This window comes from Leishmania major, chromosome 29, assembly GCF_000002725.2.
Source record: "Leishmania major strain Friedlin complete genome, chromosome 29".
NCBI lineage: Eukaryota > Euglenozoa > Kinetoplastea > Trypanosomatida > Trypanosomatidae > Leishmania > Leishmania major.
In genome coordinates this window covers 228,488-254,018 of record NC_007270.2, presented here as the reverse complement: position 1 = coordinate 254,018, position 25,531 = coordinate 228,488, and the positions used below count along the sequence as shown (strand labels likewise).

The 25,531-nt window shown below is 59.8% G+C and overlaps 7 protein-coding genes across 7 annotated transcripts; all 7 read left to right on the top strand.

The window, feature by feature from the left end:
* Positions 1-524: 524 nt before the first annotated feature.
* Positions 525-2,960, top strand: LMJF_29_0680 (putative RNA-binding protein; the record flags this gene model as incomplete). The annotated part of the gene is made up of 1 exon (XM_003722094.1): positions 525-2,960. The coding sequence occupies one exon, from the start codon at positions 525-527 to the stop codon at positions 2,958-2,960; it is 2,436 nt and encodes an 811-aa protein (XP_003722142.1).
* A 720-nt stretch (positions 2,961-3,680) lies between these two features.
* On the top strand, positions 3,681-4,097 carry LMJF_29_0670 (conserved hypothetical protein; the record flags this gene model as incomplete). Its single annotated transcript, XM_003722093.1, has 1 exon — positions 3,681-4,097. The coding sequence occupies one exon, from the start codon at positions 3,681-3,683 to the stop codon at positions 4,095-4,097; it is 417 nt and encodes a 138-aa protein (XP_003722141.1).
* A 1,064-nt stretch (positions 4,098-5,161) lies between these two features.
* Positions 5,162-6,934, top strand: LMJF_29_0660 (putative flagellar radial spoke protein-like; the record flags this gene model as incomplete). Its single annotated transcript, XM_003722092.1, has 1 exon — positions 5,162-6,934. The coding sequence occupies one exon, from the start codon at positions 5,162-5,164 to the stop codon at positions 6,932-6,934; it is 1,773 nt and encodes a 590-aa protein (XP_003722140.1).
* Positions 6,935-8,836: 1,902 nt separating this feature from the next.
* LMJF_29_0650 (putative phosphate transporter) lies at positions 8,837-10,966 on the top strand (the record flags this gene model as incomplete). The annotated part of the gene is made up of 1 exon (XM_003722091.1): positions 8,837-10,966. One exon carries the CDS (start codon positions 8,837-8,839, stop codon positions 10,964-10,966), a length of 2,130 nt encoding a protein of 709 aa, XP_003722139.1.
* A 520-nt stretch (positions 10,967-11,486) lies between these two features.
* On the top strand, positions 11,487-12,716 carry LMJF_29_0640 (conserved hypothetical protein; the record flags this gene model as incomplete). The annotated part of the gene is made up of 1 exon (XM_003722090.1): positions 11,487-12,716. One exon carries the CDS (start codon positions 11,487-11,489, stop codon positions 12,714-12,716), a length of 1,230 nt encoding a protein of 409 aa, XP_003722138.1.
* Positions 12,717-13,493: 777 nt separating this feature from the next.
* On the top strand, positions 13,494-13,913 carry LMJF_29_0630 (putative Qc-SNARE protein; the record flags this gene model as incomplete). The annotated part of the gene is made up of 1 exon (XM_003722089.1): positions 13,494-13,913. One exon carries the CDS (start codon positions 13,494-13,496, stop codon positions 13,911-13,913), a length of 420 nt encoding a protein of 139 aa, XP_003722137.1.
* Positions 13,914-18,065: 4,152 nt separating this feature from the next.
* Positions 18,066-23,666, top strand: ABCA10 (putative ATP-binding cassette protein subfamily A,member 10; the record flags this gene model as incomplete). The annotated part of the gene is made up of 1 exon (XM_003722088.1): positions 18,066-23,666. The coding sequence occupies one exon, from the start codon at positions 18,066-18,068 to the stop codon at positions 23,664-23,666; it is 5,601 nt and encodes a 1,866-aa protein (XP_003722136.1).
* Between the last annotated feature and the right edge of the window lie 1,865 nt (positions 23,667-25,531).

Below are 25,531 nucleotides of genomic sequence, written 5' to 3'. Positions count from 1 at the left end.
GGGCTGCCAACGATCTTGAAACAAGAGAGGAAGAGCTCTCACTTCTCTCTTTTTTCCCTCTTTCTCTTTCTCTCTCTCTCTCTCTGTCGCACTGTTGGTGCATGCGTTCACGTGTGCGTGCGCGTGCGTGTGCGCGCTGCTCTCCGCTCCGCCACTCTCGTGTTGACGCCTCTCTCCGATTCGCCACCGACAGAAGCGGCCGCGGGGACGCCTCCTCCTCTCTGTGCGCGGCGCCAACAGCGTAGCGAAAAACAACAACATCGAAAAGAGGACCTCGATCCGTCTATTTGCACGCGTCGCCCGACAGCAGGCGCGCCTGCGTCGACGCCGACCGGCAGCCACGTCCGTGTGCGTGTCTGGGGCGGATGCGTTCTCTTCGTTGGTGGAACAGCCCCCGCCGAGGGAGCGAAAAGCGATGGCGCCAACGGCGATGCACTCGCGACGACATTCCGGCAGCTGTGGCGCGGTGAGTGCGCTGCTCTCCGGCACCCTCTGGTGGAGCGCGTCCCGCCACCTCGTCCAGAATGCGCCTCTGCTGTTTATTCCGTTGCCTGCACTCGAATGGGTTCGCAGCCCATCCTCCCACCCGTCAGCCTTTCACTCTCTCTTGCCCCCTCTCTGCACTGCCGCATACCAAAGAACTCAGCTCATCAGCAAACGCCAAGCCGAACATGCTGCCTGGAAGAGGCCGGGGCAGCTTTCAAAGCCGCCGTGGCGGTCGCCATGCTGGTGGCGGCAACCATGGGCGTGGCGGTGCTGCAGCGGCAACTCGCAAATCCGCCCCTGCGCGAGTGAAGCGCTCTGTAGTGCCCGCCTTCCCAGTTGTATCTTGCGGCGGTGAGCCTGCTCAATCGACGACCACGTCTGCGCGTCTTGCTTCGCTCCAGCGGACGCAGCAGCGGCAAGAGCCGCAAGGCAGGCGCAGCACGCCCGACGACGGCGGCGACGATGCCCCACCGGTGGCGGTGAGCGCGCGTCGCGGGCCGGCGGCAGCGGCCGAGGAAGAGAGCCGCGGCTTCATTCCACCTGGGTCGCTGAAACAGCAGCGCGGCCGCGGGCGCGGCGTGGATCGTGGAGGCCACGGACGAGGTGACGGGCGTGGCGGTGCTCGAGGACGCGGCGGCTTCCGCGGTGGCGCCTCTGCGTCGTCCGCCTCCGCCTTCTCGTCTCGCGGCCGCGGGCGCGGCGGCTCCCTGTATTCCCCGCGCCGCGGTGGGCATGACAGCAGTGCCTCTCACCATGACGAGGAAGAGCACGATAGCGACGAGGAGGCGGGCCTCGACTCGAACGCAGCTAAGTGTGGCCCCCGCAAAAACGTCATCACCACCGTAACTGCCAGCGGCACGGAGCTTCCGAAGAAGCTCAACACGAAGGTCTTCGTTGATGGCCTGCCGTACACGTACGCCGCCGAGCCTGGGAAGCCCACGCTGGAGGAGGAGGTGCTACAGTTCGCGTCAGCGTGGAAGGTTGGCAAGCCGCTGCGTCTCATTAAGAAGCCTGGGCAGGGATTTGGCTTCCTCGTGCTTCAGTCTCCCAACAGCGTCTCCACCGCCGTGCGGGTGCTGAATGGTCGCAAGTTCCTCGGCCGCACCCTCCGCGTCGAGGAGCCGAAGCCAAAGGACTTGGAAAAGATGAAGGACATTGGTGGGATGAAGGACATGGGAAAGGACAGCTTCACGCGACAGGTGCTGCTCACAGACTTGGCCAAGGTGGCGCAGCCAGAGATCATCCGCGAGATACTGCGCGACGTTGCCCCGCAGCTGGAGAAGAAGCTGGAGGCGATCAAAATGACCTCGCAGAACCGTAAAGCCTTCTTGACCTTCGCGACGGAGGCTGAGGTGACGCCGGCCATTACCTTCCTCGACGGGTTTCACCTCCTTGGGCGGCGTGTCAGCGCTACAAAGGCGGCGGCGCCAGGCTCGCTGCCCTACTCACACGGTGCCACCAGGACGTCACGCGCGGCTGGCGGCCCTGCTGGGAGGAGCACCGCGGCTGCCTCGCCCGCAGCCAGCGGGTCTGCGGCTGCAGAGGCTGATGACGAGGAGGAGCTCACCGTCATGCCGCTCGGCTTGGAGCCGGCCAAGGTGGCCTCTGCCGCGATCCGTCGTTGCGCACGTGCCGAAAATGCGTCAGCTTCTGCCACCAGCGCGGGCAGTAACGTCACGGGGCGGACGGAGAAGTACAACCTCCTCGACGACGGCCCCAAAGATATCTATGTGGGGAACGTTGGCGAGGATGTGACGGAGGCGATGCTTCGGCAGCACTTCGCGCCGTGCGGGGCAATCCGCAAGTGCGAGATCCTCGTGCACCCAGAGACGCACCTATCCACTGGTATTGCCCACGTCGAGTTTGCGCTGCCAGCCTACGCTGCATATGCGCAGGAGCGCTATCACGGCTCTCGTCTGCGCGGCTGCGTCCTTCGCGTGGATCGCGGCGAGACGGCAAGTGCGCCTCTTGTGGCGGAGCTGCCTCCGGAGGAGGCCGAGGAGGACTATGACGAGGATGCTTACATGGAGCGCTACGGCGTGAAGGACAAGAGAAAGTACTTTAAGGGCACGTCGGTCGCGGCCGAGATGGGCGCCGACCCGAACGCCGACGACGATGACGACGGCAGCGACATCGAGGACGCGCTTACGGGACGCGCCAAGAACGCCTCGAGCAAGAAGAATGGCAAGCGCGAGCGTGTGGATGCCAAGGCGGCGGCGCGGGAGCCGGCAGCGGCAGCGAAGCGCCAGCGCACCGAGGCCCCGGTATCAAGGGCCAAGACAGTCGCAGCCGCGGTGGCTGCCAACGACAGCGACGACGATGACGACGAAGAGCACTTCTTCGATGCGGATACCGTTGCGGTTGCAGGTGCTGGAGTCTCGTCTCACGCCTCGGGCAAGAGGACGGTGCAAAAGATCGCTGCTGACAAGGGGCGATCTGGCAAATGCAACCATAAGAAGGCGAAGAAGCGGTGAGTGCTGCGACAGCGCCTCTGCCCTCTTCCTCCCCGTACCACCGCGAAGACAGCGGTAACTAATCCACTACTGCAGCGAGTAATCTATGGCATAACTGCAATGCCAAGGAGCAGCCTTTCCTCAAAAAGCACACAATGAGCATGGGGGGGGGGGCTGCATGGGGCCGCGTTGCGCCATATCCCAGTATTGCCGCAACTACACGCGGTGACCCATATCACTCTGTCTGTGCCTGCCTGTGTATACGTGTGTGGCAGACATGCATCATCTCTCCTCCTTGTACCCCTGCACCCCCGCCTCCGTCGCGGTGATGGTGGTGGTGGTGATAAAGGCGGTGCTTGCATGCACATGTGCGTGCTTGTGTAAGGCCAGCGAACGTGCGATGCCACCTGGTCGTTACCCCCGCTGCCTCCGCGCAGCGCCTTCCCTGTGCAATCATCGACTTAAATGTTTTTTTTTTCGTTTTCGCTTGTCTCCGCTTCTCTTTTCATGTGTTCACCTCTTCCAACCTCAACTCGAGCCCCCTCGCTCCCCACGTCTTTTCTCTCACGCACACACACCCACACTCCTCTGTGAGCCGGAGGTGCAGGGGTGGAGATTGAAAGCACAAGAAGATCCCCGCCGCTCTTCAGGAAGCGTCACCTTGACAAAGGAAGGGGGCGCGGAGAGCGCAGCAGCACACCGCGCACAAGGCGCGTACGCGTAGGCAGCACGAGCAGGTCGATGACTGGCTACTCTGTCTTTTCCCGGCGGAGGGAGCTGCCTCGCAAGCCGATTATTCGACGCACCCGCAGCTGGCGCGGCATTATGCAGGTCCGCTTCAACGACAGCCGCGCAGACCGCAACAAGATCGGCGTGCAGGCGTTCTTCTGGGCACCGGCGCGCATCTTTGGCTTGGGTCTTTTCGCCACCTGCAGCCTCTACTACTTGATGGGCCACGACAGCTTCATGCACACACTACTAGGCTACGAGTCGGAGATGCAATACGAGGCACGCGTCAACCCCATCACGGAGGGACAGTCGCAGAGCTTCATGATTTTAGATAGAGACCGCGCCTGGAAGTCGCCGGTGCGGAACTTGGAAAAGCCACTGCATCCGGTGCGCGAGTTTGACGTGCTGCGCGATCCCAAGTCGACTTGATGGGTGACCACCGGAGAATGGAGAGACGGAGGATCCGCGGAGGAGGGAGGGGGTGGAAGCGTGAGAGCTCAGAGAGCGTCGCGCCGCTCCTGGATCCGTGCGTGCGCGTCTGCGTGTGAGCAGAGAACACGAATGGAAAGGAGTGAAGACACTGAAGCCGTATGCTTGTTGTTGCTGTGGCTGGCACCAGCGCGCTGTCTAAAACATGCGCACACTCACGCACACACGAGTCAACAAGGTGCAGGTGTGGCGTGGGTCTTCCTCTTCTCCTCTCCCTGCCTCTGCGCCATGCAAGGGTGACTCTGCAGTTGCGCGCTGGTGTTTGTGCGCTCACATGCTTGGTGTCTGGATGCCAGGCACAAGCGGATTACGAAGCCCAAGGTGTGTATAGGCATACATGCGTGTATAACACTCAGGGGAGAAGCTGTGCAACGGAGACGGCCTCCGCCGAGCGGCCACGTGGCCGCCATTGCTGCAGCCGCGGTGGCGGTAGGGGTGTGGGACCGCCAAGAGTTAGCTTGAGCGACTTGACAGACACAAAGTAGAAACACAGCCCTTGCTGTGTTTCACGTGCACGAGCGCCGCTAGTGCGGTGCGCCCCCCCCCCCCCTCAAGCTCTGGCTGCGCGCGTGCTGTGTTGTGACTCCTTGCTTCACGTGGGTCTCTGTCTTCCACCCTTTCCGCGACCGTCTCGCCTCATGTTTGCCACGCCGCTGCGCCTGTTGGTTTTGCTTGGATGTCATGCTCCACTCCTCCGCTTCTTCTTCTCTCACTGCGAAAAACTACCGCCAGTAGGGACTCCACGCAAACGCCTGTGCCGCCTATCGACGCCGCTGCAGACTGGTAACGCGGACGCCACGCACATAAGCACCCATACAGTCACATCAACACCTGCTTCGGTCCTTACCGCGTCTCGCTACGCTCCTACTGAACAGCGGCGGCGACTCGCCGTTACCACAGGAGCTGTTACTCCCCCTTTTCGCTTTTACGTCTTTCTCATACGGGGCGTGCAGTCACTAGTGTGGACACGGAGTCAACAGCTGAGTTCTGCCTGTCTGCCTGTTATGCACAGAGCCATGGCGGGCATAGACGAGCATCAAATTCGCCAGTCGGCGCTCTGGGGCCACATGACTCAGGTGCTCGCGCAGGTGATCCGCGAGCGGCCCGCCAACGCGATGGACGCTCTCGGGGCGGCTTCCAACCGACTCCTGTCCGGCAGCGCTGTGCCCCCCATGAAAGGCAATGTGTATGCCGATCCACGGCCCACCGCTTGCGCTGCGGCCCCTGTTGACTCCTTCACAAACACGCGCTGGGCTGCCAACACGAACACCGCCTTGGCACCGCCGCGGCCGCCACGCCGCCCACGTCGCGCCGACGCCGAAGACGAACAAGAAGAGGACGCATCCGCCGACGCCGGGGCGGATGGTCAGCCGCAAGTCGACCTCGCGGATCACCCCGGCGCCCTTAGCGATGTCGTGACAGAGCAGCAGTACTTCAACATGGTCGGGCTCGGCTTGCCACGGGTGGATGCGTATCGCTTGCTCGTTGGCCTGCGCCAGCTGATCCGGTCTGAGCCGCTTGCCAGCGTGCGCTTCTGGGGTGTGGTCACGGGAAGCGCGTGCGACTACTACGTCGCGGAATGCCAGGCGGATGAAGATCGCATGCAGGAAAACGCTGACATCATCGGCGAAGGCGATGCGGAGGACGACATGGAAGAGGAAGAGGAACACGCTCCCGTTTCGCAGATCGCTGACGTGCTCTATACCGTGGCAGGGGGTCGTCTTGCCCGCCGCTGGCCACGTCCGTCCGCGCCGGCGGAGGAAGCCGGTACGGGCCTCAACGCCATGTGCTACTATGCTTCGACTACCGCGGACCCCACGACTTGGACACGCCTGCCGGACGTCAGCCCGCACCACATTACAGTCGCCCGCGCCTTGCGCTGCCGTTTCAGTGGTAACCTCGACGCCCCCGTGCACGGGCATCCGCGCTTCATGGGGTGCGAGAAGCACTACCTGCGCGCTCAGATTGCGCGCATCACAAGCGCGTGCCGCATCGCACCAGTGCAGACGTTCACCACCGAGGGCGCAGTGCCTGACGTGGATGAGGATGAAGAGGAGACCTCGGCTCGACCGCCGCCGACGGCGGTGCCGGCCTACGCCGTGCTGCCGCCGCTGCTGCCGCAAGAAGCGCCGGACGAGGAGGACGCGGAGGCCATCGCGGCTGTGCAGGCGTGGTACAAGGGATACACCAAGGGGGAGCTGATGCAGGCGAAGGGGTGGTCGCACATTGCCCCGTCGGTGCTGAACTGCGGCCGCGTCACGACGGCGCCGGTAGAGGAGGAAGAGCCGGCTGATGAGGGCGACGACGGGCAGGGGGACGGCGCGAACGCTTCTGAGCCGTCCCCGCCACCGGCGCCCGAGATGATCGCGCCTTTCCTGTCTGACATTAGCCTCGACGCGCCACTCTCCTACCCCGGCCACAGCCGCACCCATCTCGCTGCCTGGACCTTTCGCAAGGCCTACGAAGGGGAGGGGAGCCTGACAGCTGTGTATGTGGCAAAGTCCCTCCGTTGGCCCGGCGCGGCCACCTACGCGGTGACGACTGCCGGACGCCCTGGGGCCTCTTACCAGATGATGTACTATGGCACGGGTCTCAAGGACATGCAGGGCGCCTACTACGCCCCACCCCTGCCTCCCCCGTGCTCCCGCGAGTATGTTGAGGCGCCTGGCGAATTCGACGGTCAGCGGGACTGCACCATAGATGAAGAGCTGCGCTACGCACCGCCTCCCCCGCGCCCGGAGGCTGAGGGGGTGGATGAGGAGGAAGATGACGTGTAGTGAGGGCGGCTTTGACGGCGATGAGGTGCTGCCACGCTGGGCGAGGAGGCGCGGCAGATGCTTGGAGACAGGGCAGACTAGCGTGCTCTCCTCGGTGCGCGCTCTCAAGCCTCTTGTCGCTCGACTTTCTCCGTTTCTCTCTGGCCTGGCACGTGTGCGCACATGCGCTACCCTTCCACTCCCATCTTCCACGTGCAACTCGCATGCGTCGAAGGGAGCGAGTGGGGCAGGGCCAGCGCATGCCGGCGGAGGCAGCGGCGGTGGCGGGGGTGGGCGGCAACATGTAAATTCATTTCTCTCTTGTATGCGTGTGTGCTCGAGCTTAGTATGTACATAGGGAAGAGAAGGAAAAAATTCAGCCAAGAAGAGCCGTTGCTCCTCACCCCATGACGGGGATGACGTGGGTCGTGGGTCGTGCGAGCCAAGTGGTGGATGAGGAGGCAAAAGCTAGGCATGGCTATGGGCGCCCGCTCGCCTTCCCGTACCTCATCAACCGACACACAACCAGGCGGTTGTAGCCGCACGACTTCTCTTTGCGTTGATTCATGCACTGTTGCGCACATGCACATGCTGAAACACACACACACACACACACACACACACACACACACACACACACACACACACACACACGAGCACCTTGCGCGTAAGAGCTCATGCGTATCCCGCCCTCCCCACTCTCCGCACGATCGCCATTGTGATGCAACGAGGGATCAGTGAGTGGACTGCAGTGCGTATGTGTGTGTGTGTGTCTCGTGTCTCTTTCCTTGCTATTTCTTTTCTTCGCTGCGGTGCGTGTGCACATGATGATGTGGTGATCGATGCCGTGAAAGGGAGAACAGCGTGACAGAGGGAGGGAACAGTGGGTTGTATTCCACATGCCTGCGCTCTCGGTTGAGCGAGGCAGAACGCCCCGGCGGCCGAACGACCACATCAGTTGCCAGCACCCAAAGCGACGCAGTGAACACAGGATTGCAACACTGTCGCAAAAGGCACGTACTCATCGAGTGCCTTGCGTCCATGTACGCTTAGGTGTGCGCACACAGCCACACAAGGCAGGGCTCAAGCAGCTGGAATGAAAGGCGCGCAACTTGCACTAGCTGCCTCTCGGAGCCCACTTGTTCATCATGCCCCTCCACCTGTGTCTCGACCCCAGCTAATCCTTCTTCCCCCTCATTTCTCTTGCTTCCTGCCGGCTATTCCTTCCTTTTCTTCACCTTGGTTGTGTGCCATGGCTTACTGCTCCATACCCGCCCGCAGACACGCACCTGCTCACCCGCTCTTCTCACGTACGCGCAAGAAGGGACGCCACTCACGTGCCACTCACATCAGCCGCTGCTTTCGTGTCCTTCCACCGTGTCCTATCGGCGTTGTGCTATCCGTCCTTACCGTTCCCCCCCCCCGTGTCGCATTGAATGTTACACGTTTGAGTTGTAGCGGAGTCGTGGCGGTGCGCCCCTCCTTCCCCTCCTATTCCACGGCGTCGTTTCGGACTCTCTCCGTTCGTGCGTGTGTCGCAAGCCGAGCACCCCCCTCCCAGCCATCCAAGCACACCCCGACGGACACACGCGCACAGGCACACACCCCTGGTCGCATCAACCATTTTTCCTGTGTGGCATCGGCCACGCCGCACGCACACGCACACACACACACACACACACAACCCGCACTTGAAAACCCACCAGCTTCTCCCGGAATCCCTTCTTGGTACACGTATACACACATACATACACCTGCCTATATATATATATATATATATATATATGCTTTCTGGGCTGTGGCGCAGTCACGGAATTTGGATCGATTCTCGTGCCGGTATCGTCGCGTGCCTCTCTCACACCGTCTTTGCCTGTATCACGTCGCGGTTTCTGTCCTTCGCTGCACTTGCGGCGGACAGGCTTCATGGGGACCCTTTCCACTTGCAAGCTGGATGTGAATACCACACTCCCGCTGGTGTGCATATGCACGCTACTCTCCTTCCTGTGCGGCGTCGGCATAGGCGCGAACGACCTTTCCGCCAACTTTGCGATGGTGGTGGGCAGTGGCTCTCTCAACATGAAGCAGGCGATCATCTACTGCACCGTGTTCGAGCTACTGGGCGCTGCCTTCATGGGCGGTCATGTGAGTAAAACCATCCGTAGCGGCATCGTTGACCCGGTGCTGTTTTCGCAAAACAAGGATGTTGTGGTGATCGGCATGACGTGTGCCAGCTTCGCCTCGGCGCTGTGGCTGTACTTGTCGGCGGTGTTCGGTCTGCCGGTGTCCATCACCCACACAGTTGTCGGGTCGATTCTCGGCTTTGCACTCTTCGCCACGGGCGGGCTCACGTACGTCAAACCGAGCGGGGTGGTCGCGGTGGTGATTTCATGGCTCGCGGCACCGATAGCTGCGTGCGGCGTGACAGCGCTTTTGTTTTACTTCATGCGGCGCGACATCTTCAAGGTGAGGGGGCGCTCCTTTGAGCTGGCCCGGGCCGTCCTGCCGCACTGCCTGCTCGCATCCCTGCTGGTGGACTTCTTCTTCATTGTCCTTGAGCAGCCGCCGATCATGTCGCAGACGCTTGCTCAGAACGTCCCGCTTCACGTACAGTACGCCATTCTGCTTGCTCTCATACTCCTCTTCTGCTGGGTGGCGCAGGTGTGGGTGTTCCCGCAGGTGGCGGCGGCCGCGATGAGTGCGCGGTCATTTGTGTGGGAAAGCGAGGCGCTGCGCACGGAGCCGGTGAGCATGGAGGACGGCTTGGCACTAGGTGACCTGAAAGACCTGTCTTTCTTCAAGTCACGAGGCGACGTGAGTGCGACGGCGCCCGTCTCGGCAGGAAGGCAGCCCCCGCGACCTCACCACCGGCACCAGCCGCCAGCTGGTGCGACGGACACGGCGCCAGTGGCCGTGCCGGCAGCTGTGGCGCTGCCGCCGCCCTCGCTGCCAGACGACCCTGCTCCTGTGTGCACCCTTGACTCCCTCTCGCTCGACCGTCGCAACGACGGCGCTGCAGATCACGACAGCTCTGAGAGCAGCTTCACTTATGGCTGCCCGACGCACTCCCGCTCCCCCACGCCGACGCCGCTGCACCAGAACGCCTCACTTGTGCTCTCCTCCATCTCCGCCTCGGACAGCCCCTTTGTACGGAAGGGAGGCATGGTGCGTCTGGCACCCGTGCACACTCGCGGGCACTCGCCCACATTGCAGCCGCACACCGAGTCATTCGCCACAGCCGCGGCGCCTATCCAGCATGGCGCCAAGGATGCCCATCATTTTCTCGGATGCCACGTCGCCTCGTCTGATCGCGAACGCCACGAGGCACAGCAGGTGCAGTCGGCGGGTGTGACGACGTACGGCAGCACGGAGAGCAAGAAGCCGGCATTGGTGACTTGCAGGGGGGAACGGGGGCTAGTGCAGATTCCGTACTCCCCCGCATTGGTGCAGAGCGAGGACGAGTTTGGCGAGGAGGACTGGGCCATGGACCACCCAATGCAGCCCATTCGCTTTGGGGGTATCCTCATCAAGCCCTTCAACCCGCGCGCCGAGTACCTCTTCACTGGTCTGCAGGTGGTGGCGGGAAGCATATCCAGTTTTGTCCACGGCGCGGTGGCTGGCGCCAATGCCACCTCGGCCTTCGTCATCCTTTACGATGCCTTCACGAACCACGAGTTGCAGGAACCTGGGCTCAGCTCGCAGTGGTCGATGCTGCCGGCAATGCTGGGCATTGCTATCGGCATGTTCGGCCTCGGCGCGAGTCTCATGAAGACGGTAGGAATGGAGCTGGTAACCGTGACGCCGGCGCGAGGATGGTGCATCCAGATCGGCGGCACCCTCGTCACGATGGTGCTGACGGGCATCGGCATTCCCGTCTCACTCTCGCAGGCGCAGGTCGGCGCCGCGATTGGCTGCGGTGTGCTGGACGCCAAGCTGGGCGGTGTGTCGTGGGGCATCGTTGCGAAGGTCGTTACGGGGTGGGTCGTGACCCTTCTCATTAGCGCCCTGACAACGGGCGTGTCGATGTGGGTGGTGTCGTCGCTGCTCTGCACGTAAGTGAGAGCAACGGCGTGGATGCGCCTCACGCATGCACAGCATGCGCGCGTGCCATGCATGCAGGCGATGCGTGGTGGTGGTGGGGGGAGCAAAGCAAGTGTCAAGCTCGTGGCCACCGCGCACCGTTGCTGATGCCCTGCGTTTTTCTAATGTTGCCTTACCCCCTTCCTCCCCTTTTCTCTCCGGGGTCACGGACAGGCGCACCTCCGCTTGAAATGCACTGTCCCTTGCCTCCGCCTTGACTTTCTTCTTTTTTTGCTTCGTGAATGGGGGTGGCGCTGACTCATGGCCTCCAGAGGCAGCGGCAGCAGCGAACTGCGGCGGGACATCGGTCGGCAAACCGCCGAGGGAAGAGAGGGCTTCCTCCCTCTCTGTTGGGCCGACTGTGCATGTTTGTTTTTGTTTGGATGCACTTAGCGGAAGAAAGGGAGCGACGGGAATGCAGACTTCAAGGTAAGAAGGTGTTCTTGGAGGAGTCTTCGGCAGGCTCCAGCAGATCGTGCATGCGCAGGCGACATGTATGTGGTGTACGCGCTTGTGCCGGGAGGAGGGGCTGTTTCGCTTCCTCCGTAATCTCTTTGAGGTGCTGGACTTCGTCACAGAGCGCTGTCGTCGCTGCCTTGACACGTCTTCGTGTCTCCTCCTTCTCTGCGCCTCACCTCTTTCGTCTTGCTCGATCGGCGGCCCCCACACGCGAGGCTGCTTCAACGAAATACTTCATAGACTCTCTCGCGGCGCACAGCAGCCGGCTCATCGGCGTCAGAGCGCCACTAGCTCACACCCACGTACACCTTGGCGACTGCATAGATTCAACGACGAGCGCGTGTGTGTGTGGGGAGGAAATCCACCACCACAGAGCACAACCGGGCGTCACCGTTCATTGTGTACCCCCTTTTCTCTCTCTCACACACCGTCCACCGCGTGGGCACCTCTCCTACCCGCCGATAAACACCACATGCAGGCCTCACCAGTGCTCGCCGGCGCGGCGGTGCGCCGAACGGCGACGGCCTCCGTCGGCAGCGAACCTCGCACCAACTTACCCTTTCTCATCAACGTTGTCAAGAAGGCGCAGAAGTCTGCCAACACGGTGGTTGCGTCGACGCCGGCACTCTCCTCAATGTCGTCGACGAAGGAGCCGCCTATCCAAGCCGCCGCCTTCAAGCCATACCCGCTTCTGAGCCCCGGCGAGGTCAAGCAGGCCGCCGGCAGCTCCCTCCTCTACAAGGATGACGTCTGCGTGCTTGTGAACGATGCATTCCCCAAATCGATGGTTCACTGCCTGGTCATGCCACTGGACCTCCGCCTACAGTCCCTCAACGCCCTCACCAAGAAGGACGCTCCACTGCTGCGCCACATGCTGCACGTGGGGGATGAATACGTTCGCTACTTGAAGACGGCGGTTCCCCACACCTACACGGCGCGCCGGTTTATTGCGGGATTCCACGCCCTTCCCTCGCTGCCCATGCTGCACATGCACGTGCTGTCTACGGATCTGGACAGTCCTTGTCTCAAGAACAAGAAGCACTACAACAGCTTCGCCACTTTCTTCTTCCTCACGGGCGACCGCGTCTTGGACGACCTGGAGCGGCACGGCCGCGTGACGCTGAACCAGGACGTCACCCGCCTTCGACAGATGGAAGAGCAGGACATGAAGTGCCTGTGGTGCGGCACCGCACTGCCAAGCGTGCCCGCTATGAAGTCTCACATCCAGTGCTGTCCGCAGAACAAAGCCGTGGAGAAATCGTCGTAGGTCTGTCTGTGTATGTGTGTGTGTGTGTGTGGGGGGGGGCTTTTGGTCTCCGTGCCGCATAAACGCAACAGTCAGCAGCAGCACTCAAAGGAGGGAGATACGCCAGCCGGCTCATCCGCAGGAAGGCAGCGCCGACGGGTCTGCCGAGAAGACACCGGCTTTTCGGCAGCGTGACGCGTCACCTGAGCATGACTGCCTATACAGCACATCTTTCTGCGCGCGTTTGTGTCAAAATGCAAAACAAAGCGCAGAATGTGCATGCAATCTGTGCGTGGGTGCCGCGGCACCTCTCGCCCCCGCTTCTCTGTATCTCTCTCCTCTACCGCCCTTTTCCTCTCCCATTCTTCATCTGCAACTCGATGCCGGCGTGCGTATCGGAAGAAGCTTGCGGGGTAACACGTGCTGGAGCGACGTTGATGGAGCTCCACACACACATACACACACCACACACACACACACACACACACACACACACACACACACACACACACGTGCGTGCATACGAACACGAAAGCGCGCACACACGCATGCCCTACTCATAACATCGGGTCCCCTCTTCATCTGCTCCACTGCCACCCCCGCCCCCGTCACTCATAGGCCTGCTGGCGGTGCTGCTAAAACCGTTTGTCGTCACGGGACCGGCGCTCTCTCGACCCCCGCTGAGCTCACCCGCCTCTTTGAGAGCGTGCGTATAGTTTCTCTTGAGTTGCTGCCGGCACCACGATCGCGATTACCACGACCATCGAGCCTCCTTGCTTGCTTCCCAGAGAGCGCGCCATGATCCAGCCTCAGAGCACCCTGTTCCGCCGCCGCGAGGGCGGCGTCGGGGATGATGGCGCGCTTGACTCTCCATCCTCCGCCCCTGCTCCTTACCAGACGCGGCCTGGTACAGCAGCTGCCGCTTCAGTGCACACGAACGCCTTGCAGGAGCAGGAGAACGACGCTCTCATGCAGGCGCTGCTGTCTGACATGCGCAGGGCAAAGAAGAGCTTCACCAAGATGGGCGAGGAGGTGCGAGAGCAGAACGCGGTGCTGGAGCGACTGCGCACATCCTTCCTGAATGCGCAGAACTCCCTTCGCAAAACGATGCGGAACTTAGACAAGATAGGCTGGGGAAGCTTCAAGCACATGTGGGTGCTGGCCCTCTTCGTGATTGTGTTTTTCATGTTGCTCTACTTGATGCTTCGCTTTTGGTAGCTCACACTCTGACAGGCAAAATTGTCTCGTGTGAACATGCTTGCAGCAGGAAGGGCCGCTGTGCGCGTGCGCGCGCGTGTTCCTGCGAGCTGCTGTGCCGAGGCTTGGTGAGGACTGCAGCGTCCCGCTCTTTTCGTTTTGTTTGGGTGTGTGCTCACCTTTTTTCACTCTATGCGTTCTGTTGCTATGACGGCGTAAAACGTGGGGCAGCTGCTCCGCTGGGCACGCGCGCACACACACGAAGGCACCATCCCGTGGAAGGAACCGCCTGCGCAAGCAAGCAGGCTGCAGTGCAGGCGGGTGTGCGTTTGCATGCCTGAACCGTGCACGTGTGCGACGGCCACTAACTCCACAAACCAGGACCTCCTCCTCTCTCATCGGCACACAACGACGGAGGCGGGAAGTTGCTGATGGCCTGCTGGCTGGACCCACAGACGAGTGTCTGTGCTTGTGTGCTGATGTCACCCAGCCCCCTGCCTTTCTGTCGTGTGCGCAGTCTGAGACGCGCATTGTGCTGCACTTCGGTGCACTCGTGTGCTGGGTCAGTTGCGAGGACGTACCTACCTCACGTGGCTTTGTTGTGCTTCAGCTACGCGCACGCAACCTTTGCCCAAGGGCGTTGCCCTACACCAGAGGCATAAGGAGGAGGAGGGGGGAAGCGGGGGCACACACGCAAAACAGCGTATAATGATTCTCGCATCGCCACATATTCACTCTTCTCCCTTTCTTCCGCCCAATCTCTCCTTTTGTTTCCATCTTCTCGCATCGTCTCTGTTTTGGTGCGCATGCGCCGTCACCGCACACCTGCATCAAACCCTTTATACATGCGCGCGTGCGCTTCTCTCTTCCTTCCTCTGACACGCGCTGACGTGTGTACGCGTGGAATGGGCGAGCGCTTCAGATAGAAACGAAATCGCTCTTCTCCAACTTCTGTTCATTTTTTTTTCGTTCATTATTGTTTATATCGTGTCAAACACCCATCCGCACACTCACCCATCCGCACACTCACCCATCCACACACGTACACACCCATCCACACACGTACACACACACACACACACACACAGGCACACCAAAGAAAAGTGGAAAAGCACGTGTAAAGCAGGAGGACGCCACATAAACGTCAAAAAAAAGCAAAATAGCAGCAGCGTGAGAGAAAAGTCGGTAAGGCTTCAGGTCTGCGCAGCGCTCGGTGATTCAGAGAATTCTCTATCTACGTATATCTATCTAAGCAAAGGAGTGGGCCTTTCAACTTTCTGTTTTCTTTAGATTTGCATCGTTTTAAAGCAACAACCAAGCAACAACCAAATAACCAACCAAAGGCACAAAAAACGAAAAAAAAAAACAAGGTAAACATAGTGGCACAGACGACGTGCTGATGTGATAACGCGAAGACAAACCACAGCCCTACAAGCTCCCTTCTCCCCTCCCCTCTCCTTCCCTCCCCCCGGTTTGCACGGGTAGCGTGTTGCTCCACACATCCGACGACGGCAAAAGCATCAGGTCGAAGGGTGGACACGAAAAGTCCGTGTCTTGCGTGGCATTTTGTGTTGGACCTCACTCACGCACTCAGCGTGTCCGTGCGCGAACGCGAAGGACCGACTTTCTGGCTGTTTTGTTTGTTTTTATTTTCGCGCTTCTCCTTGCGGTCTTGTTTCCCCCCCCCTCCCCTCCCCCCTTCCCCCTGTCTCTTTCTCCTCTGCGGAGACACGTCTGTTCGCGTGTGTGTGTGTGTGTGTGTGTGTGTCCGTGGAGAACCTGGCCGAGCTTGCGTTTTCGTGTTCCAAGCGTTCTGTTCATCGAATTGGGCCGTTGTCTTTGTTGTGTCTTGAAGAAGGCGACTTGAGAGGGCGTTGTTGTGTGTTTTTGTGCCGGCTTAATCACAGCTCTGATCTAGCGGAGCGCGCGCCGACTGATAAAGGATAAACGCCGCATACAAACGGCACGCCCCAGACGCACCCCACTGCTCATCGAGCGAAACGAACAACAAGCAAATACATAAAAAAGATCAGGAAGGGCAACGAATTTGTATCCAGGCGTCTTGGGCTAATCCTTCTGCCCCCCTTCCTTTGTCCTTTCCGTGAGGAAGCACTTCTTTCCCTGTACGTTGTCGCTGTGTTTTCTCTGTGTGTTCCTCCAAAAACGTTCATTTTTTTGTGTTTTACGCATCAACTTCTTCGTGGGGTTTTTCATCTTCAAAGCAACTTTCTCTCTATCCCTCTCTTTTTTTTTCTATTGTTGTTTGGTCTTGTGCTTGACTCGCCGTCTCGCCTCTTCCTTTCTCTTGTTTGTTTGTTTCTTTTGCTCGCTGTTGTTGTTGTGGCGTCTCTTTGGAAGCCGACGGGTTGGTGACTGTGTGTGCGCGTGTGTGCCCCCACCCTCCTTCTCTCTTTTCTCCATTTTTTTGTCTGTTGTTGGTTTCCGCTCTCCAAGTCTCCTGCTGGTTGTGCCGTTCATCGATCCGCCCTGCGAATTGCGGTTGCGATTCTGTTCGCCTGTATCGATCGACGGCGTGTGCGTTGGCTCGTACGTCGGTCTCCGGCTTCCCACCTTCCGCCTCTTCAACCGACCGAAAAGCAAACGGCTAAAGAAAAGATTGAGCCCTGCTAACGTTTTTTTGTATTACACTCTTCCAACTGCACGTGACACCGCCTTTGATCACATTTTTGGTTTCCTTCGGCTTCTGCCCTCTCTTCGTTCTTTATTTCGGCTCCAGCAGGTGATTGTGTGTGTGCCGGCTCTCCCGCTCACTCTCCCCGTGTCTTCTGAGTGTTGTTGTTGTTTTGTGCTCCTGACATAAAGCTGATATCCGCTTGCTTGCTGCCCTCTTTTACTTCGATTGCTTTTTCGCCTTTTGTTTGTGGTTGACGCAGGTTACGTGTGTCAGCTTAACGCGTCTCAGTGTCTCGCTCTTGTCGAGTGTTGATCTCTCCCGTATTCTTCGTCTGTTATCTGCCTCTGTTTGAGCGTTCACTCAACTCCCTCTTTTCTCCCCTCCTCCTGCCCTCTCCCTGCCACACCACCGAAGCGCCCACACAGGACGTCCCATCTGCGCACCACTCGTTTTATTTTGTGTGTTGTTGTTGCTTCTTTTCGCTTTTCGATCTCAAACCTCTGCCCCTCCCACCTTCCGAGAGGTGAGCAGAGAATACAACGACAGAGAAGCAGCGCGCCGTCGAACACGCAAGATCCCTTCCCCCCTCCCTCGTCTTCTCTTGCACGGCTAATTCATCTATAACAACCGAATCGGCAAACGCGAGTGGAAGACGATAGTAAAAAAAGTAACAAGCGAGAGGGGAAAGCAAAGAACAGCGGAGAACGCAGTGCAGCACCGCGTATACGCACCCACCCACCCACAACTACACACCCACCCACCCACAACTACACACCCACCCACCCACAACTACACACCCACCCACCCACAACTACACACAGATACGCAAGTAGTGGACTGCCTCCCAACACGCAACCCTTAACAAGGCATCATCTGGCAACATAGACACTGAAGCTTTCAGAGGATAGTCAAGCTTCCGGTGCGGTCGTGAGGCAGTTGCAGAGCGCCTGTACTCTCCATTTTTTTCCTTTCACATTCCTGCTGCTTGTTTGTGCGCGGTGTCCCTCTGGTCCTCGCCCACTCACTCTGTTTCTGCCCCACCCCGCGAGCAGTCTTCCCCCCACACCCCACTGCCCGTACAGGTGCGCTGTGCAGCATTGTCCACGAGCACGTGCCTTTTTCTTTTGGACGCTGCCATTGCGATCTGCTTCTCGGCCGTTCGCTGTTTTTCCTTTTTACCGTATTTGTTTTCGCTCTTCTTCGACACGTTTCTGTGTTCCACTTGTACGTCTTAGGGGGTTTTCCCTCCGACTCGGTTCTCTCCGGCTCTTCGGCCCGGTGTCCTTCTTTCTCGGCTTGGCCGGCACAGAGGTGGCACGCAAGCACGCCACCACGCACAAACAGCGCACCTCCACGGAGGCCCTTTTTCTCCTCCCCCACTTGACACACGGCCTTCCTTTTTTTCTGCCGTCGCGCGTCTCTTTTCAGAAGGGTACGCGCGTTTCTCCGGTCGAGCATTGTTGCTGACAAGGGACGCGTTAAAAGAAGTGCCCCCCCCCCCCCCCCCATTCCCACCCTCCACGGTCACAACCGCCGCAATGACGAGCTTCTGGCGGCAGTACGGCATTCAGCTGTACGGGTTTCTGGTCAAGACATTCCTGCAGCGATGGCGCATGCCCATCTCCACGACGGTGGAGATCCTTCTCCCTTGCCTCTTCACGATTTTGATATCCGTTGCCTACTGGATGTCGGGCAGTTCGACGGTGCCGGCGCAGATGTACGACGGTGGTGCCTACGTGCCGCTGAACATGACGGACTTCGTGTCGTATTTTATGTGCAAGAAGATGGGATCAACGCTGAGGGTGCCGTGGCACCCGTGCCCGCCCGGGATGAATGCATCGTCTCTCACGTGTCTGTCGCTCATCGGTAACGGCACTGAGATTTGCATCCAGAACTCCTTCTACACGGTGCTGTCCTACATGCTGTACGGCATGTACTATGGCAGTGGCTCGTTCGGCATGAACACGATGGACGGCCACCTCACGCTCTCGGCCTTGGTGACCGAGGTGACACGCAAGGAAAACCCAACCTTCTTTGGCCGGGGTGGTAGGAACAGCCTGTCGCACTATGGCAATCTGCTGGTGTCGAGCAACTCGCCTGCGCTGGCGCGAAGCTTCATGGCGTTCTGCCGCCAAAGCAGCGGCATGTGCGGCGAGGTACTCTATGAAACAGCCTTCACTTCACTGGCTAGTGCCAAGGAGTACGCGGCCGCCCACGAGGACACCGTCTGGGCCATTGTCGACCTTCCGGTGACCTCCCTCACGTCCAGCGACAATGCAGAGTTTACCATCAGCATGAACTTCACGGCGACTGCGCCGACGGTGAAGGAGCCGCAGAAGAGCCTCTTCACGCGCGGCCTTGGCGCCAATGACGGCAGCGACGGCTACGTGCTCTACTGGGCCAGCGGCTTCTTGACGCTGCAGACGTTTGTGCACGAGTTCTACTTGGAGCAGGCGCTAAGGATGTACCGCATTCGTGGCCCTTCCACTTACTACACGGAGCCAAGCTCCGACGTGGAGGGCATCAGCGCGTACCTCACGCAGTACGGATCCACCGTAATCCCGATGCCGACGCCTCCGCGCTACAACAACGCGTTCCTGACGAAGTGGGCCTACTACATTCCACTGCTCGCCGTGATGGCTGTGCTCTATCCGACTTCGCGCCTCGTGATGCTGATCGTCGTTGAGAAGTACAATGGCATTCGCGAGGCGATGCTGATCATGGGCCTGCATCCGTCTTGCATGTTTGTTGGGTGGTACTCCTCCACGCTCATCATGGACTTGGTCTCCTCGCTGCTCGTCGCCCTCTTTCTCAAGATCGGCTTCCTCGACAAGGTGGACTACGGCCTCCTCTTGCTGCTCTACTTCTCCTTCATGCAGCAGAACACGGCCCTGTGCTTCTTCATCAGCTCCATCTTCCGCAACCCACGCGTGGCGAGCTGGTTTATCGCGTTTGTGCTGTTCGTGCTCGCGATCCCGTCCTTCTCCTTCCCGACCGGCATGACGGACATTCAGAAGATTTTCTGCTGCCTGGCCCCCTGCGTCGGCTACATTCAGGCATTCAACACAATGCTGAACTACGTATCCTTCGGCTTCCACTTTGGGTGGCCACAGGCGCGCACCGGCTACTTCAACTTCTCCGTCGCGGTTGGCATGATGTGGGCCTCGTTTGGTGTGCTGATGCTCCTCAGCTTCTACTTGGACCGTGTCTCCTGCGGCACCGTCGGCCGCCGTGCCCACCCCTTGTTCTTCCTCATGCCGCTGGTGAACCGCTTCCGTACGACCAGGGCATCGCTGATCAAGATGTGGGACATGGGCAGGCCGATTCGCCCCGGTTCTCTGGTCGAGCGTGCCATCAACGACGACGATCCACCCAGCGCGTCATTTGCAAACTGCTCGTTGAAGAAGGACAGCAAGGGGTTGCCACAGGACAACAGCCGACTCATCGAGCACTACCATGACGTCGTCAGCACACAGGACCCCACTGTGGCTGCCATCTTCCATCGCCTGCGCAAGGTCTACGTTGGCGGCGGCATCCTCGGCTTCTTGTACACGTACTTCACAGGGCTGTTCCGCGATGGCGACCGCATCGTCGCGCTGGACGGCGTGACGTTTGCGATGCGCACCGGCGAGGTGAGCGTGCTGCTCGGCCCCAACGGTGCCGGGAAGTCCACGATCATGGGTGTGGCGACCGGCATGGTGAACCCGACCAACGGCGACGTTTACGTGCGTGGCTACAACGCCCGCACACACCTTGATGAGTGTAGGCAGAACATCGGGTACTGCCCCCAACGCGATATCGTATGGTCTCTGCTGACGGTGGAGGAACACATCACTTTCTACGCGCGCATGAAAGGCTCCCACGCAGTGAACGTGCAGGAGAAGGTGGATTATGTGGTGGACCTCCTCGACCTGCATGAGAAGCGCCACTGCAAAGCGAGCGAGCTGTCGAGCGGCCAGCGCCGGCGTCTGTGCGTCGCGATCGCCATGGTCGGCGACTCCTCCGTGCTGTTTCTCGACGAGCCCACGGCCGGTATGGACATCAAGGGTCGCAAGATCGTGTACGAGGCCCTGAACCGCACCCGCAATCAGCGTAGCGTGCTGATCTCGACTCACCTTCTCGACGAGGCCGACCGCATTGCCGACCGAGTGCTCATCGTGAACAAGGGCCTGCTGTGCGCGGAGGGCTCGGCGATGTACCTCAAGTCGCAGATGGAGGTCGGGTACGTGGTGACGTGCCTACTGGAGAGCAACATGAGCAAAACAGAGGAAAACTGCGCTGCCGAAGGGCTGGTGAACTTTGTGCGCGCCGAGAGCTACGCGGCGCAGCGGGCCGGCGACAGCGACAACGAGGGGTGCGTGGTGCTGGGGGTGCAGCGGCGCGGGCGCGAGGTGTCTTTCCGCTTCCCGATGACCCTCCTCAGCTCAGCCGGCGTGACGCTTCTTTCTGCGATTCAGCACAACAGCGAGCGACTGCGCCTGCGCAACGTCGCGCTTAACCTGGCGACTCTCGAAGACGTCTTCTTCACCGTCACTTGCAGTGCACCGCTCATGTCAAGCGTGACAGACGGCGAGCTTGTCGGCGGGCGAGAGGACGAAGGCGGCGTGCTGTCGATCCCTGACACGCCGTCGACTAACGCCGACCTCTACGCGGAGAAGACGAGTTACTTCTTCGTTTTCTGCCGGCATTTCCGCGCGCTCTTCCTCAAGCGGCTGCACTACGCCCAGCGCGACATCAAGCTGCTTGTCTATCAAGTGGTGCTGCCGATAATCTTTCTGCTCCTGTCGCTGTTCATCAGCCTTGTGCGAGACCCCAGCCAGCCCGCGCTGCGGCTCGACATGACTATGTACGATGACTACGCCACCCACCCATCGCAGGTGATGACGGCGTACTCTAACTTCTCCGGCTACGTGCAGAACATGACCCGGTACTTCATGAACGTCACGAACGCCTTCTGCCTCAGTGCAAACTTGTCCGACAACGCCTGGGGCCCGCACTACCTGACCGACTTCCGTGCGATGCCGTCTGGCTTGCCCAACGTGTCCAACGGCATGAGCCGGCTGCTCCTGAGCGAAATCATGTCGCACAAGGAGCCGCGCTACATTTCCGTGGCGCCGGTAGGAGCGGTGTTCCAGAAGGGTGCGCCGAAGAAAACCCCAACGCTGCTGCACAACACGTCGTACAGCCACTCCGCTCCGCAGGGCGTGAGCGCGCTCTACCACCTCGCCATGTATCAGCTCTTCGGCACCGCCGTGCCGACGCCCACCGCCGTCAACTCTCCCATGATGCTTGGCGAGTTTGAAAAGACGCTGGTGACAGCCAACAAGCAGGTCATGGTTGGCATCTTCATCATTCTGCCCTTCATCTTCATTCCGTCCAACACGATCTCCTACATCGTCGAGGAGAAGGAGTCCGGCGCCCGCCACATGCAGTGGCTCTCCGGCGTCAATGTCCTGGCGTACTGGCTGAGCAGCTTTGTGTTCGACTTTGCGAGCTACCTCGTGACGCAGATCTTGGCCTTTATCATTTTCCTCATCTTCAATCGAACCGAGTTCATCGGCAAGGACAACGTCGGCGCCGCCGTTGTGCTCTTCTTCTTTTTCGGCCTGACGTCGATCCCGTTCAGCTACTTTTTGAGCTTCTTCTTCCGCTCCAGCTTCACGGCACAGTCCGTCGTCTTTTGCATCAACTTCACCTTTGGCTTCCTGTGGGTGACACTGGAGTCGATGATCGCCGAGCATGCACTGCAGTTCGCCGAGACGATGGCCTACATCCTTCGCATCATCCCAGCCGTGAGCTTCGGTGAGTCCATGTTTGTGCTCTCTGGCACGCAGCTGGCCAACTTGATGTTCCCGAACCGCGCCAAGAAAAGCTTATTTTCGCTGCTGAAGTTTAGCGAGACAGGCAGTCCCACAGGCGGCATCGGAACAGGCCTCATCTACATGTCTTGCGTTGCTGTGGCCTGCACTGTGGCACTCGTGGTTCTCGAGTACCTGCGGCTGCAGCGCGTTGACTCCGCCTTCACGCAGTGCTGCACAAAACTGAACATCGAGGACGAGGAGGAGCACCGCCGCCTCGAGGAGGCAGATCCGTCCGTGAAGCAGGAGGAGGACTACGTGTGCGCAGATAAGACAGGGCCCGAGTCGACCCGCGTTGCGGTGCAGCACCTCAGCAAGCGCTACCTCGGCGCCGAGCACGCCGCTCTCCAGGACATCTCGTTCGGCGTGAAAGAAGGCGAGGTGATGGGCCTGCTGGGGCTTAACGGCGCCGGCAAGACGACGGCGGTGAGCATCCTCGCAGGTGAGGTGGTCGCGACAGGCGGCGAGGCGTTTGTAAACCACTACGCGGTGCAGTCGATGGCGAGCCGCCCCTTTGTTGGCTACTGCCCGCAGTACGACGCGCTGCTGAGCAATCTCAGCGCCGAGGAGCACCTCTGGCTGTATGCCCGCCTGCGCTCCATCAAGGAGAAGCACATCAGGGCCGAGGTGCACGTGCTGCTCAAAGAGCTAGGGCTGTACCCGTTCCGCAACCAGGCCGCCGCGTCCCTGAGCGGTGGCAACAAGCGCCGCCTGTCCCTTGCCATTGCGCTGGTCGGCCGCACAACAAGTGTGCTGCTGGACGAGCCGACGTCGGGCATGGATGCTGTGGCGCGTGCACAGACGTGCGACGTAGTGCGGCGTCTCACAGCTCAGAAATCCGTGGTGCTGACAACGCACCGTCTGGACGAGGTCGAGGCACTGGCCGACCGCGTTGCTTTCGTCGTGCGAGGCAACCTGCGCTGCGTCGGCACACCACAGGAGCTGAAGAACGCGTACAACAAGACTGCCGCCTACACGCTCAGTGTGCTCTTCCCCCATACGGTGCAGTTGCAGGACACGGACGCGACCCTGGTGGAGAAGGTGCGCAGCTACGTGCTCGACACCATCACCGCCACAGCGGGTGCGAATGCGCAGCAGCTGACTCGGTGCGAGGTGGTGGAGGTGCACCCGTGCTCCATGCAGATGACCGTGAACAGCGACCTCCATTCTATCTGCGTCGCCGTTTCGCACATGCAGATGGGCCAGGCCAGCGGCATTCCAGCGCCGACGTACGTCAGCGTGAGCCAGCCGACGCTGGAGGACATTCTTCTTCTCCATTAGGCACGCTGCAAGGCAGAGACGACGCTTCACGCCACATGTGTTCTGGTTGTCATTCATGTGTTCACACCTCTCTCCGCTTGCCGCTTCCCTTTTACCTTCGTCGTCGGCCCGCGCGCAGGCCCTCCCCATCCCCCGCCCCGAAAAAAAAATGCGGAGAAGGTTGTTACGGCGCCCATCTTCTCGGGCGCCGCGCTTCCGTCATCGTGGGTCATCGCTGACCCCCGTGCGTCTCTCTTCCCTCTGTGCTCTTTTGCGGGTGAGTTGAAGCCCGGAAACCGAAAGCGGGCAAGCAGCTGAGACGAAGAACACGAAAAGAGCCAAAGTGTCCACAGCAGCACACACACACACACACACACACACACACAAACACAAAGGCGTATCCGTGAGGACGCGTGCGTGAAGGGTCTCTTAAGCCGCCGCCGCACGTCTCTCCCTCCCTCCTCCTCCTCCTCCTCCTCCTCTCTATCTTGTACCCGCCCTTTCTTTGTGTTTTCTTGTTCAGTCGTTTCGCGCAGGTGCGCGGGTGCGCGGGTGCGGCCCGACCAGCAACGCGGCAGACAACAACAGCAGCCCTCAGCACTCTGCCCTCTTCCGGACGAAAACGAAGCGAAAGGAAAAGGGGTCTCTGTGTCTGGGCTATCCTGGCGTGCGCCTCTCGTTCTGCATCGCTGTCTCTCGACGTATGCGTGCTTGTGTGCCCGCCCGACGAAGAAAAGGGACCATGGGCACCGCATACACGCGCGCTCGCGCATACGACTTCGCAAGCGTGTCATCACACGCGTTGTGAAGGGACTACTCCGGTGTCTCTTGCTATTGCGTCTCTGATCTTCCGTTCCTTTTCTTGTTTCCTTTAAGAGTGCTTCTCCCTCATGCTTCATTGTTGTCGCTGTTGTTGTGTGCTTATCCCAAGAATATCTTCGTGCACGGCGACCTTGCTGCTGTTAATTCCACATGTCGTTTGCTCACGTCATTGTTGCTACCCCGTATCTTTCTCTTTCTCTCCGTCTGTCTCCCCGGTGAAGTAAGGACTCACTAAAAGCACTTGTACAGCAACCTGCACAGCACCGGGGATGAGCCTGTGGAAGTGTCATTGTGTGCAACTTGTTTCTGTTCTGCGTGTTCTCTTCGGCTGTACCTGCTCGAGAGGCAAGGGGGCTCGCAGCGGCGCACATGCATGGACGAGGGATTGACGACCACAAGTGCACTCCGCACACGAAACTTGCAGTGCGGAAGAAAGAGGGGAGGGGTTGGGATGAGGTGAGCGGGACAGGCAGCGTAGGACTCACCAAACGTTCCTGCTGGAGAGCGGCATGACGCTGCAACAGCAGGTACAAGCGACAGCAGCGGCAGTAGACGGCGTCACGCGCCTTTTTTGCGCATCAACGCGACCACCAAAAATGAAAACGAAATACCTCGGCGTATTCGCCCAGTGAAGAGGGAGAGAGATGTGTTGTCGATGAAGAGAAGAACGAAAAAGGGCCGCCGCAGCCAAACTCCAGCCGCCACGAGTGACGACGAAGAAAAGCATGTGCGTGCTTGGGGTGGGGGAAGAGGCGATCTGTTTTCTGCTTGTTTGAGCTCACCTGCACAAAAGAAGAGGCATGAAGCACAGCGGGTGCGAGCAAAGCCACCGGGTCGGCACACCACACTCACATACGCGGCCACACAGCCACATCGCGCCCTCTCCCCACCTCTGCACACCGACACTTCCCTCCGCTCTCATGGGGTGATGTGATGAAAGGTGTGGGCAGGGCAGGGGGAGGGGGCGATGTGGAGGGCGAAGACGGAAGGATGGAGGAGAGAGCCGGAGAGGCACACGTGAGCGCACTCTACGTGTGTGAACGGGCCAAGGTGTGAGGCATAGG